Here is a 15,210-nt window from a genome sequence, read left to right on the forward strand (position 1 = left end):
TAAATGAAATTAGCCAAAATTAAGGCCATTAAAAAGTAATAAACGTCATCTGACGAGGTATTAAATTTACGGACCACTATCCAACTATTATTTTTTTTTCCATTTGTGGTAAGTGCAGGCCTATCTCCTAAAAATCGGGTGAATTCATTTATATAAATTATATGTGCGAGTAGGACCTGAGAGGTATCGATGATGTGACGTCAGACAGTGTGAAGCGGTAAAACTATTTGCGTCTCCAGGGCTCCAGACTGCGACCAATTGGTGGCATCTTGCGACCAAAGCAAATCAAAGAATCTGTAATCTGGACTGACAGGTGGCAGGCCAATGTGTGTTAGATGGGCAGGGAATGGCACTGTAAGTGGCTACTGTGTGGAGGGGAGGGTCCGAAAATATTTTCCGAGTGCAGAAGGAGAAGGTTTCACTTTCAGCGAACAATGGCGAAACGAACTCCGCTATTCCACCAGATACGTGTCCGCTGCGTGGCGGAGCTAAGCTGGTTTTTCACTTTAGATAATGTCTTAACTTCCACCAGGTCCGCTGCGCTGCGTATCTACTCCGCAGGGCTCCGGCAGTCCGGGGCAGATACGCAGGACTTATATTTCGGCGGATGCCAGAGCAGGACGCAGCAATTCAGCTGAATTTAGCACCGAGCAGACAGAAAGTCACTCACTGAAACAACCATATAACACCCAGTTACTTCTTTAAAATAAAACACTTCATGTTGACACCAGCACACAAATCTCAAAAAAGAGACAAACACAAGCTCTTCTAGTAATCCTTCGGTCAGGAACACTTCGTGTTGTTGTTTTTACAACACATACTGCGGCACTGCAAAACCAGATCGGAGCAGTAACGCACCGGTAGGGCTGCACAAAAAATCGTTAAAAAATCGCGATCTTGATTCACATATACACGTGATCTCATTTCTACACACAGCGATTCTGAAGCATTTTATATCTCGAGCCGAATCACAAACAAATGCTCCTATTTCCTCCCGGATTTTTTGAAGCGCCCCCAAACGCAGCACGGCCGCTACCTCCTCCCTCAACCTGTGGTAAAGCGTCTTTACAACACGTGATTCAGTGGCGGAAGCCCACCTGCAGTTGAGTGTTTGGAAGGAGTGTGAGAAGCCGTTTTTAGACAAGGCAGCAAGCCGCCAATCTGCCCGTCCTATTGACGGCTAGGTCCGCGGTTTTAGACAGAGGGCGGCAAATTGGGGGTCTGTTTTGGTCCGCCGATTTGCTGCCTCGGACGGTACACTTATTTCCGCCTCGACTGCTAGCTTGTTGTTGTAGCGACAAGCTAGGAACGGTCGCTACTTTCAAATTAAAAGCCCCCTGCTAAGAACCCAGTTCTAAACTCCAATGGGGTGCAATGTAAAGCTCTTATTTTGAAGACAAATTTGTTGTCAACTGTTTGCAGCCCAACTTCGGAGTGGGTAACGGCTGCGGCCGGCTGCAATACCAACGTCTGCGGCGGGAGGCGGGGCTGGACCGTCCAGCCGGTCCAGCCCCGCCTCCCGCCGCGGGCTGGACGGTCCAGCCCCGCCTCCCGCCGCCGGCTGGACGGTCAAGCCCTGCCCTCACGGAATCACCCCCAAAGTTAGTCCACCCCGGCGAAACTGGAGAAAGGACAAATTCTGTTGGAAAGTGATGTCTGTGAGTGAAGAGAGAGAGATATCCTACGCGACAGTAGCGTTAGCATTTTAGCCTAAGCGGAGGCAGGAAGTAACGGTCACTATGGGACCTTAACTCGGAAAAGGCTGCATGTAAGTGAACCGGAGTCAAAGTTTTATTTCATGATCCGATTGAATTGTGCCATGAGAAAAAAATATGACCTCTACCTGTTTAAAACATCATGTTTCACGCCGAGAAATCAGCAGTTTGTTGTAAAACTATTGTAAAATTAAATTTAGAAGAATCCGTAACCAGAAAGACTACAAGTCGCGTAGGTGACGTCACACACCAAATGCCGCCCTTTCCCATGTCAGTTGGTGACGTATTTTTTGTGGGACACCCGATTTGTAGTCCGTAGAGCGGTCTTCACACAAAATACATTCTTCCGTTGCTGCTTTACGACAAACTGCTGATTTCTCGGCATGAAACGTGATGTTTTAAACAGGTAGAGGCTATATGTTTTTCAATAGTCCTCTTTCTTCACTGCAGGATAGATAATAATTGTACTTTTTTTTTTTTTAAAAGGGAAATAGCTTGGTCTGCTTGAATGCTGCACCCATATTATATATGTGTGTGTGTGAATATATATATATATATATTTTTATTTTTTTTTGCCTGACCTACTGCTAACAGATTTCATAGTTTGATCTGAAGTGTCTGTTCATTGTTGCGCAATAATAGAAACATTCCTTTGGTAATGATTTGCATTATTTTCTATCACTGGCGTTTTTTCAATCATCTATCATCATGATATTCCATGAAAAGGGTAGCACTTTTTTATTTACTTAACCAGTCAGCTGAGAACCACTGCCCTTGATTAGCTGAACAAGTCCCAAAATACACTCCACACAAACGGGCACATACAGTAACAAAGGCTATGACACATCAATACTGGACATGACACTGTATAGGTGAGAAGTGGTTAAAAACAGGTTTTCCAAGGTATGTTTTTTAGACTGATGCAGACCTACATCATTGGAAGATAGGAAAATTACATAATGCTTTCTTTGATTGCTGTACAGTCTGCTGATTGATGATGCCTACATGATAATTTATGTAGCCTATAAAATAATCACTCACTTCTCTGCATTTTGCTGTTCTCGGGTTTCCGTCAATGACATAAACAATGACAAACCTATTTATTAATAGCAAAAACACAATATGTCGCTGCAAAAGACATTGCAAAGACAGTTTTTGTTTCACTAAAGTTTAAGTTAAGATTTTAGATCAATCTTCAGTCAAATAGTCGTTTGGTAAATGTACAGCAGTAGGGAAAAATCCTCCATCCAGGCGCTGTTTCTACCGAGTTTCCGAAATCCCGACTGTCCCTGAACTAACCACGATGACGTAGTGCACTCTAGGCAGAGCTTGGGCGTGTGACGTGCGTGTCATGGGCGGGGCTTGACCGTCCAGCCGGTCGCGTGACGTGCGTGTCATGGGCGGGGCTTGACCGTCCAGCCGGTCAAGCCCCGCCTCCAGCCGCAGACTTTAGTATTGCAGCCGGCCGCAGCCGTTAGTACTTGCAACTTCGGGCTTCACGTCACGTCACCTCTGAGGCGGCTTTTGGAAAAGGAAGAATATTATGCCTCCGTTTTAGAAAGCCGATCACAGCAGCTATCACATATCACCTAGCCAAAGCTACGGCCCCAATAAACACTGTACAACTTGAGGTATTAGAGGATGCCCTCTCATCTTGGAGACAAATTTTTTTTTTACTTTTGTAAAAATCATTTATCATCCAATGATAGAACTAACAAAACAAAAAAAACATTGCTTTTTCATACTACAATGGGGTTTTTTTTGTTTTGTTCAAGTTCATCAGTGCAATAAACATTTTGTGAAAAAAAATCGTGCCAGAGAATCGTGATCTCAATTCTAAGCAAAAAAATCGTGATTCACATTTTTTCCAGAATCGTGCAGCCCTACGCACCGGACAGGTATCTGGTGGAATCTCTAGGTTATTTTCTCCCCGATAAGCCCAGAAATGTGCCAGAGTCAAATCCTAACTCAGAGGATGAGTCCAAGTCTGACGACAGGAGTGTGGCGAAAATGGGCAGAAAATAATGTTTTCACGAAGAATGAGTGCGCAAATTTGACCGGTTAAGGTCTCAGAGAGACGAAATCCATGAACCGCAGATTTTGCAGTCGATACCCGCAACATGTGGGGAACATGAAATCTGCAGGTCATGCTTGTACTACAGTTAAAACATAACACACTGGTCAAACACAGTGCTAACCTAAGGGATAAAATATGCCGTGACCTGTACACCAATGAAAATGAAACCCCACTGTTAGTTGCATTTAGAAGGTGAAAGGCTGTTAATCAGTGCACTGAGGAAGCCGAATTAATATCGTGTTGGTATTAAAAAATATTGTGAAGGTATTAAAAAAGGTATTAAAAGGTGTTAAATTCAACTTAAGAATTGCTGTATATACCCTGAAACAAATCATGGATGTGCTTCTGTTCCTCTAGGTGCCTGTATCAGAAGGCAGCTTTAACAAACTCTAACCCTGGACTTTATCCAGTGTAGCTAGAAATATGACTGTATAGCATGAACCTTAAAAAAACAGAAAGGAGATAAAGGAGTCAACACCAGTTAACACCAGTGAGGCTGAAAAACAATATTTAGGACTTATATATTTACAGTAAAAATGATAGTAGAAATCTTTTGAGCAACCACTGATGGAATAAATTACAGTTTACTCAAGTACAGTACTATTTTCAGGTGCGTATTTCCATTTTCTGCTACTTTATACAGGGTTCGCTATTTACTGATGGTGATTATGTGATCTAATTTAGAGTAGAAACTTCTCTTTGACACTTTCCTCAATGCATGGTGAGTCAGGATCTCAATCACAACACATTATTACAGCATCCGTACGATTATAAACAGTTTACTGAGACATTTTTAGATAAACAGGTGGAAACACACAAAACCCACAGATCTCAGTGTTGTGATGTGTCGCTCCTCACCTAATGGTTCCACAAAGCAGGCATGCTGTATGAATTGACGCACTAGAGAGGCTTCATGCCGGCGCTGCTTGGTTGAGGGGAAATATTCTGGACAGATGTGTTGCAAAACTTGTACGATGAGTATTTGAAACACCATTTTCACGTCCTGGTGTACTTTTGAGTGTGTTTTACGGAACTAGGTATGTGCCAATAAGAGTCCAATAGAAATGATTTAATACCAAATAAATATAAGAATTTCAGAGAAAATAGGTAATATAAGTAATCTCTAAGAGAAAAATACGTAACTTGGAATCCAATAATTTGCACAATGGTAAAATTGTTGCTCTTAAACTTTTCTGATAGCATGTCCCTTTGTTTTGGTTGACTCTGCATCTTTCTCAATGATCAGACTTTTGCTCTCATTTGCAGCTTTGTGGTGACACTGCCAGCTTTCTGTTTGTGCTCTCTGACTTTTTGTTTACTATTCTGGCACAAGCCTCCCATGTGCTTTTCAGCCGTGTGTCCCCATTGGCAAATGGTTGTTTACAGTGACAGCTCACTCCCTGGAACATCCCATGGTTGGTCTAGGCCCCAGATTAGTTTTTGTTGAAGCACTGGTTTGGCGCGAGTACTGGTATTCACTACCCGAAAACTAAATGTACCTTACTGGTTCATAAAGTGTAAGCATTGATCATTTATGTTATCTGTGCTGTGCTAGACGTTTTTTTTGTGATCGCACTTAGAAGTAAGAAGCTGCAATTGAATGCATAAGTCTGATCATCGAGAAAGATGCAGAGTCAACTATAAACAAAAGAACATGCTGTCATAAAAGTAAAAGAGTAATAGTTTCATGGTTTTGCAAATAATTTGTTTCCAAGTTCTACGTTTTTTCTTTGAGAGGACTTTTTTTGCTTCCATGAGATTTATTTTCTCTCCGATTCTTTTATTTGTTATTTAATAAGTTTAATTTGATTCTTATTGGCACATATTGTATTCATAGTGTTACAGCTAACTTAACCTGCTCTTACATGGAAGAGTACACGTTGGCAACACGACCACCTGCTCACTCTCTTCATGTTATTTTTGCCTATCATTATAGTGAAACTCTCGCCAAAAAGCAACCAAGGCTTAATTTGCGATTGAATTTGATTCAGACCTTCGTGTAAAAGCATATTTACAACGAAAGAGGCACTTTTAAGATTTACCGTAGTTTCGTTTTTTGGGCAAGCTAATTTTGCAGGGGCACTTTCATGCTAGCATCAAAATCGCTATATCGCTATTTTTAAAACACTAAGAAGGCTCGACACACCATGAAACTGTGCTCGTAGTATCATCAGGGTCTCTACACATGAACACAAGCATTGAGAACATTGTTTGTGTACACAGAGTTTACTAAAAAGAAGGTTTTTGGACAACTCACGTTAGCAGTAGCACCTCCTGCACGCTGCCGTCATTGCAGACAAAAAGTGTCGATCCCCGAGTGCGACCTAATCCACCTTATTCCTGACTTTGTGAGTTTACCCATGGTTCATAGCGGTATTCGGTTATACTCTTCTGGTTGAACTGGCTGACCTCGGTGTTTACACTAACGTAGCTGTCATGCTCGCTCTAAAAACCGGCTTTTAACACAAAGAAAGCAACAGAATGGATAAAAATCGGAGATGGATACACAGTACGGATTTCTGAAGGCAGCAGTGGAGTCCAGCCACAGCATCAATCAAGCTAAACATACAGCGTGGATAATGCTGAAGGAAAGTGGAGTCGTGGAGACAGGCGGCTGCTCGGACATTGTCGGGTTTGGGAAGTCATGCAGTCATGCAGTAGCTATTCTGTGAAAGATATTCATAAACCCAAATATTTATTTTAGTGTCAAAGCCGCGAGCGGCGCTAGGCTCCGTTCCTCCTTCCTCAGCATGGCGTATAGGGCGCAGGGCACGGACATGTTTGTCTAAGTTGTTGATGTACTACACGAGACGTTTCTGAAAAAACCTTAAATTTTCATGAATTGTTGTGGCAACCAATAACGGCACATGTTGTACCTGAGCTCATTTTATAAACAGTTTAGCACTTATGACCTAACGCTAGTTGTTTAGGGCTAGCTTGGCGGAAGCTGTCAGTCATGCAGTTGCAAGGCAACCGGAAACAGAAAACCGCCGGCGGAAGTAGTTATCTGTCATGGCAGCCCCCATAGGCTTCCGAGGAAACAGGTGGATAGGCAGGCTCGAGGAGCTGTCCACCATTACTCTCCTGCCTGTTAGGCAGGTCGCACTCGGGGATCGACAGTTTTTGTCTGCCATGACGGGGACGCGCGGGACATCCAGCTCCTATGGTGAGTAGTTCAAAAACCTTCTTTTAAGTAATCTCTGTTGAAACAAACAAACAATGTTCTCAATGTTCATGTGTAGAGACCCTGGCGAGTTTTATGTTGTGTCGATCCTTCTTAGTGTTTTAAAAAAAGCAGTTTTGATGCTATCGTGCCAGTGCCCCATGCACTCCATTGAAAATGAGCTTGCCCGAAAGCAAAAGTACGGTAAATCTTAAAAGTGCCTCTTTCGTCGTAAATATGCTTTTACATGCAGGTTTGACTCTTATTCAATCGCAAATGAAGCCTTGCTTGCTTTATTGGCAACCGAGCCTAATTCATGATTCTACTGCTGTTTGTCTTGAACACACTGTCACTAATCAGTGCTCTGCTGTGGTCCTCAGTGAGGAGGGACATCCCTGCATCTGCGGAGACCAGGCCAATATGTGGACTCATGGGGACTTTACGTTTGGTGGCAGGTGAGTTCAGTACATAATGCAGGAAATTATGTTCCAGCGAGACCTGAAAATATGGCAACCATCAGCTGTTAAGCCTTGTTCATACCAAGGAACTTTGGGTACTTTGGAGATAACAGGGGAGACTAGTCTCGACTTCTTAGAAGTTGCTCCATTTATTAACCAACACACTGTAACCTGTGCTGTACATTAGTTCCAGAAAGTTTTCAGTCTACTCTTAAACATAGAGAGGATGTATGACTCCAGGACGTAGAGTGAAAGATGGTTCCACAGGAGATGAGCTTGATAGCTGAAGGCTCTGCCTCCAATTCTACTTTTGGAGAATCTAGAAACCACAGGTAACCCTGCATTCTGGGAGTGCAGTGTTCTGGAAGGGTAAAAGGTTAAATGGTAAATGGACTGTATTTATATAGTGCTTTGCTACTCTTAGCAACAGCTCAAAGCACTTTACAACACAATATGTTGATGAAGGTTCTCATTCATCCAGGTCATGGTAATCCTAAGTGCTGTATTGTAGGCAACTGGACTTGCTTCAGTTCCTTGAAGAAGTTTCAGCTCTCATCCAAGAGGCCTCTTCAGTTCTAACTAACTGGAGGGGAGGTGCATACTTTTAAACTATGTGTGGGAGTGTCCTTACTAGGGCTGCACGATATATCGTTTGAGCATCACCATCGTGATGAATGTGTGTGCAATAGTCACATCGCAGAGCCTGCCATGTAGGACGCAAATGAACTCATCTAATTTCACTCTGCATGCACAATGATCCACCAATCACATTAGTACTTTATCAGTGTGCAGAAGCAGACCATGCCCCTGCACATGGAGTGAGTCGTTGGTAACAACATTGAAAAATGAGCAATGAAAAAGAGAAAATCACGAAAACGAAGACTTGGTGCCAAAAAGAAAGGCAACAGTCAGTTATCTGGAATTATTTCGGCTACAAGAAGGATGAAATTGACCAAACACGTGTTCTGTGTCAACAGTGCCTTGCATCTGTTGCCACAACGAGAGGTAACACAACTAATTTGTTTGACTATTTACATCGGTACCACACAGCAGAGTCCTGCACAGGTCTTATTTTGAAAACCCGCCCTTACACGCCATACTTAAAACTGCATCCGACCTGTTTTCCTACTGAGCAAAAATTACATCTCGCACCCGAGCCAACCCACTATAAATTGTTGCCGACGCCCGACCTGCACCCGAATGAAATTAGATGGACGTAATTTTTATGAATGAAAGTAAGTCAGCATGGGGAATGGAAGTTCTGGGGGGGCGCAAGCACGCATGAATGAGCTCATATGAAATATAAATGCTTATCATTTCGAAATGCAGCATAACATAAAGTGCTATTCAGGTCATCTGATGAAAATTCCTGTATTTTTTCATATTGCAATATATATATCGCAGGGTTAAAAATAAATCACAATGTCCGTTTTTTCCAATATTGTGCAGCCCTAGTACTTACAGAGTCGTTAAGGATATGTGTGAGCTCTGAGTTTCAGAGTTGTTAGGGCCACTTCATGTGGGTTGCTCAGGCTAGGTGAGCCCAGGTGTGAATGATTGTTAAACTGTCTTTGGAGAGAACTCAGTACAGCATTGTAGGTGGGTGATAAATGATGTCTTAGTCCACCTCCTCTGTTCAAAGACGGTTGTTCCAGTTTGACACAGATGGATTCTTTTACCCCTCTTTCAAACCATCTGTCTTCTCTGGACAAGATGTTCACATTGTTGTCCTCAAAGGAATGATTTTCTCCTTCAGATGTAAGTGGACAGCAGAGTCTTGACCTGAGGAGTTAGCCCTCCTGGGTTGGTACATTTGTGTATGGAGAGGTTATTTTACAAATCTGTGCAGTCCTGGCTGCATTGGACAGCATAAACTACATTACTCTGTCTATGTCTGGGTGTTTTGAACTTAGTATGGACAAGTTTCTGCCTCCTGAGTTTCTCAGATGTTCTTGCGACATAGAATGATGATGTAGTTACATTTTCTCATCTGCTCTGGATCTTTTAGAGGTTCTGACAAAGGACCAGTTTGGGTAGCCACAGGTTTTAGTTGCTCCCCTGATGTGCTTCTGTTCCTTCTCCTTCCATCTGACCTCCGAGTGGGCACGTTCTCAGCATGATGGTTCAGGGTTTGATGCTTGTGCTCCAGAGGGTAGTGAGAGTCCAGTACTGATCTGTGTGTCAAGAAAGACACACGAGAAGAGCAGACTGTCTCCTGACATCTTCCCGCATGAACTTGATGTCACTTTCCACAGCATTTCTATGTTCTGTGAAGGCTTCAACTTCCCTTGTTCTGATTTTGACAAACACCATAAGAGTCCCCAACGACTCTGTAGGGACACTCCCACACAGAGTTTAAAAGTCTGCAACTCCCCTCCAGTTAGTTAGGGAGCTGAAGAAGCCTCTTGGATGAGAGTTGGAACATCTTTAAGAAACTGATTGATGATATAGCACTTAGAGTTACCAAGACCTGGATGATTTTTTAAATCAACATTCCTCATCTTCGCAATGTTCAGTAGATGACTGAAGGCAGTCCTTGATATGTATATTATGTGGAATTAAAGGGCATAATCTGATTAAGGATAACACCCAGAGTTTTTCTGGTGGTCAGGGGTCTGGTGTGTTTTAACTTTGACTTCAAGTATTTGACCACTGTGCTAGGTACCTCTACAGAGGGTTAAAAACAACACAGGACGGCATAAAGTGGTAACCACAAAATGTGATAATGGAAATGCAAACACAACTGTAGTAATGAGTAACAAACTGAACTGGACTGAAGTGTGTTGTGCTCTGCTGTGTATTCTCATTTCCCACCACCCGTTGATTTCAGGCATGTACCTGGTTGTTATCACAAAGAAGAAGAAGGTAGGAGATTTGCTGGGCCATGCTGTTTGGAAGGCTCTTGACTTTGATATCATCTCCTATAAGAAGACAATACTACACCTGACAGACAACCAGGTAAGATCTTATGTTTTCTTATGGTTTGACTTAGAGCTTGTAGTATCACCAGGGTCTCTACACATGAACATGCACAATTCTTTCTAAAATGTTTCTCCCTGAGGACTGAGTAACGATACTCTCACACAACTAAAAAAAAAAAAACATTTATCACACTCTTTAACCCTACACATGAGGTGGATATTAACAGTATGAGCATTTTTCCACCTGATCCCTCTCCCAGAGCAGTCAGACATGCAACAGATGTCGCATGTACAGAACAGAAGAACAAAATCAGAGTTTACAAGTTGCATTGACAGAATATCTAATACAAGTTATATAATAAATGTGAAGTGTGTGGATCCAGGAGGACCACTGAGCATGCCTAGGCATCACCAACAATCAACCTCTCCACAATGGTGACCTGGATGAGGGCAGGTCACATAGGATAAAAAACATAAGAATGAAATGAATAAAATCTGAGGGGTGATGGCAACCCCTCTTTCAAGTAGATCCAGGTTTAAAAACTCTGCTCTACTGGCTAGATTCCACATTACCGTCCTTCTGCCATCAGTGATTTTATCTCCCACCTCTGGGGCTGGATTTGTCTCTTCTTTCAGATGCAGGACAACAAGACTTTCCTGTCCATGATCAACAATGTGCTTCATACGGACGGCTTCTACTTTGCAACAGACTATGACCTGACACACACACTGCAGCGCCTGGCCAACACCAGCCCTGAGTTTCAGGAGATGAGCCTTCTGGAGAGGGTAAGATTACCTTTATATAACACATACAGTCCAGTCTCAGTATAGATTGGTAGGCTCGCAGTGACCACAATGAAATACCCAAACAATTATTGATTCCAAATGCACAATTCTATCATACATGTTCAGAATCTTTTTTTTTTTTGTAGGCATGGTCCTTAGAGCGTGCTTCATCACCAGGCCACACCCACTTTTTTTAAACATGTGTTAACCGTTCTTGTTCCAGGCAGATCAGCGTTTTGTCTGGAATGGCCACCTGTTGAGGGAATTTATTGCACAACCAGAGGTGAGACAAATTACTCTTCACTTTCATAGCTTTTGTTCTGACTTCTCACTACAGGGCTTATTCCCCTGAGTATTCTCAGTAACACGTTTGATAATCATGAGATTGGGGTCTGTACCTACAGTATCTTTACATTCAGCTGCCTTCACCATAAAAATAACTAACTGCTATAGGTTGTGTCCAAACAGCCAACTTCAGTAAAAGCAGTAGCAGTTTTGCTTCAAATCGATGTATTGCTAACATGAGCAGGGTTTCTCCACCAGCCAAATGGATACTGATAGAGATCAGAGAGATATGATAAAGTACTATTCTCATGTTTTAATAGCAACACTATTCAATGTGTGCTGTCTTCATGGTAGACTGATTTTAGCCTCTGGAATCTGACAGCACAGTTGCAAAATTGAAGTCATATGATTTCTGACAAACAGCTCTGGTGTGAAACAGATGGTCTGGAAAAAGAAAACTGAAAGCTGTGATCCTCAAGGAAGGGCCAGTTACTCTTAACATACTGTTTGTGCTGAAATACAGTCCAATGAGATTTTCATCTCATGTCATTTTTATTGGGTTAAGAGGGACTGAAGAAGTGTTCCACCTATTACTGACGTGCACAGACTGAAAAAATCGCTGCCTTATTGGACCACTGAAAAGACTAGCCTCATAAATAATTACATTGAAATGGGGGAGCTGCAGTTTTTCTGTACCAAGGTCTCTATTAGTTTACATTTCTTAATGGATTTCAGTGGGTCTATTGAAAGGTTCATGTAGACTCTAGGCCTCTTAGGCTATAATCCCTGCTAAATATTACTGCACTACGGTTTCTAAGCTAAACTTTCAGAATGAGTATACACACAATGATAATAACCAGCATGGAAGTGAGGATTTCATTGCCTAACACTGTCCTTATCTTACAGTTACACAAGTTTGTGTATCCAGTTATCCACGGCTGTATCCTTTCTGTTGATGTCTGACTGCGAAAGTTTATTCCTGTCCCTATGAAATGTAGTGCTGCTGTTGTGAATGAGTGAGAGACCTTCCATGTTGGACCCATCTGACCTCGGTGAAGTTTTGAATGAGATGTGTGGAGCCTATATTTTAGATGTAGAACTCCTAAAAGTATTCCATGTGCTTTATGCTGTTTAATATGTTGGTAGAAGAGTGTTCTCTTGTCCATGACTAGCAGGACTTACTAACAGCCCATTAGATCGAGAAAAAACAGCAATAATAAATAATGTGTATAGCACTGACTCTTTACTGTTCCATGTCAGTACTGTTTGTTTCTTACTACATACGTTCACTAGTCATCACCATGAAGTCGAGCTGCATCAATGGAAAGGTGTTTGAGTGGAGTATTATCTCCAGGAGGAGCTGTTTCAGAGCTGGTGTCCGCTACTATGTCCGAGGTACTGTCCACTCCACTAGGTGTGGGTAAAAATATCGATTCATCAATGCATTGCAATATATTTTTTCCCAATTCAATATCGATTCTTAAAATCCTCTGAATCGATTCAGGCAAGCGACCACCCGCGGTCCCTCCCCGGACCTCTCGGTCCCCGCCTCCAGCAGCTGGTAGCGTCTCGCCCGCGACCTCGCTCGAGGGTCGGAGGGTGATGCGCCGTCGGAGCACCGTCGGAGCTGCAGAGGCGGGTAGCCGATGTCTGACGCACCGCTCTTTCGGAGACAGTAAACTCCCAGCGCTGCCGGTCTCACCCTGGCCGCTGCACCGTGCGCCCTCGAGTAGCACTCTCCTCTGGGGAGATAGGGGGGTCAGTGTCAACGTTTACACCCTCGTGTCTTGCCGGAGGGACTGTGGTCATTTCCAGTGTTGGGAGTAACGGCGTTTAAGTATAACGGCGTTACTTTTTCTGTAACGGAGTAATCTAATGAATTACTTTTCCCATCGTTACAACGCCGTTACCGTTACCGACTGTAAAATGTGGCGCGTTACAAATTGAAGTTTCACTTTGAAGCTGTTGTCATCCGACTCGGCTCTCAGCCACCGGAGCAGCAGGGCTGCTTTATTTTTCTCCGGTGAGGCAGGAGGGAGAGGCGGGACAACCGCAGAGGTGATGATTGGCTCTCTAAGGTAGAGTGAGAGTTCGTAAGCCAATCAGAGGCTGCGTTCGGTTTACACACAAACCACACAGCCTCGCACACACAAACTAGCAGAGGTGAGCTGCAGAAATGGCGAGCCCAGAGGGAAAGTTTACGTGGAAGTACAGACACTACTTTTACCTCTTTTGTCCACGTCCGTTTTAAGCAACTCTAATCTAATGAAGCATCTCTCAACTGCACGCGCTTCTACAACACTAGTGGCCAAAAACTCCGTTGTTGACACTGTTGATGATGATAGCAGGTGTGGCTAACGTGAGCTCCGCTAACACAGAAGGACATGGAGCCGTCCGAGCAGCTAGCTGGATGTTTCTGCTCCAGCTTCACTAAAACTCGTGACACAGACTGAACTGAATGCAATGATAGGCAGGTATGTTGTTGAGAACATGCTCCCGTTATCAACAGCTGACCCAGACTCCTTCATTGGCTAAATACCAGGGAGAGCAGGTGCCGGTCCGCCATGCAGAAAGACATTTTCTAAATACATAGATGCAGAGTACATTAAAATCAATGCCGAGCTCAAAAGGGGAAGAAAATAAAGTAACGCAAGAGTTACTTTTCCTGGTAACTAATTACTTTTATATTGGAGTAATTCCGTTACTAACTCAGTTACTTTTTGGGAGAAGTAACTAGTAACTTTAACTAATTACTATTCAAAAGTAACGTGACCAACACTGGTCATTTCTATGTTTATGTCAGACAAAAATGTACCATGCAGTCCCAGAAACAATGGCACTTTCTCAGCTTAACTATGGTTTCACTATTTTATAACTAAACACATCGAGTACCTTTGTTTACATTTCAATTTCAATTCGAACTAGTACTTCGTAGAGGACAGATTTATAATTTAAGATTACTTTTTTTAATTAAAAAATTATCAACAGGTACTCTATAATTAATAATTTGTTTATTACTACTTATTACTGAATCGATATCGAAGCATTTAAGTCAATATTGAATCGAATCGATATTGAATCGAATTGCGACCTAAAGAATCAAAATCGAATTGAATCGTCAGGTTTCCTAACAATACCCAACCCTACACTCCGCTGACCCCTCATCTCCACTGGATGTGGCTGCATCACATTTTGGTTGCTTTACGTCTCATACATGTTTTTGCGTCAATGGAAGTCAATGAGAAGCTCATTGTCTCTGCATTACTGGGATTTATTTATTTTCATTCTTTGTAGGCATTGATTCAGAGGGCCATCCTGCGAACTATGTGGAGACGGAGCAGATAGTGCAGCACAGCAGCTCCAAGGCTTCGTTGGTTCAGGTGAGCCAAAATAATTCTGCTGCACGAGAGACTAAAGGTGCACTGTGTGTATCTGGAGAAGAAATTCAAAGTCAGAATTTCAATATTTACAGTATTAATGAGGTAATGATACAAACTGTTTCCATAAGAGAATAAACCAGCTGTTCTCAGAGGGCAATAAGGTCCCAGAACAGTTTGAAGCTAGAAAGTTGGCAGGGTCCACCACATATAAACAAAGTAAAACAAAGAGAGTTTGTTTATTTAGTTTGTTAGACAAATAAATCAGCCAATGAACATCTTTCTCTGCTCATTAATGTTTCTTCACCAGACCTACAGACTGCTTCTTTAGGGCCTAGTCCAAACGTACACAGGGGTTTTGATCTCCGTCCAGACGAATGTTTTAGCACAGTTTCAGAAATTATCTCTGTTCATACTACTGAAGACAC

At 42.6% G+C, this 15,210-nt stretch overlaps 1 protein-coding gene across 1 annotated transcript in view; it reads left to right on the forward strand.

Moving 5' to 3' along the window:
- Positions 1 to 15,210, forward strand: part of LOC115567458 (phosphatidylinositide phosphatase SAC1-B) — a 33,723-nt gene that overhangs the window by 2,281 nt on the left and 16,232 nt on the right. Inside the window, exons 3-9 of the mRNA XM_030394085.1 lie at positions 7,336 to 7,410; positions 10,244 to 10,371; positions 10,971 to 11,120; positions 11,344 to 11,403; positions 12,312 to 12,345; positions 12,699 to 12,800; positions 14,700 to 14,785. Coding sequence (XP_030249945.1) covers positions 7,336 to 7,410; positions 10,244 to 10,371; positions 10,971 to 11,120; positions 11,344 to 11,403; positions 12,312 to 12,345; positions 12,699 to 12,800; positions 14,700 to 14,785 — 635 coding nt within the window. The remainder of the gene's footprint in view (positions 1 to 7,335; positions 7,411 to 10,243; positions 10,372 to 10,970; positions 11,121 to 11,343; positions 11,404 to 12,311; positions 12,346 to 12,698; positions 12,801 to 14,699; positions 14,786 to 15,210) is intronic.

The sequence above is a fragment of the Sparus aurata genome, chromosome 17 (assembly GCF_900880675.1).
Source record: "Sparus aurata chromosome 17, fSpaAur1.1, whole genome shotgun sequence".
Taxonomy (NCBI): Eukaryota; Metazoa; Chordata; class Actinopteri; order Spariformes; family Sparidae; genus Sparus; species Sparus aurata.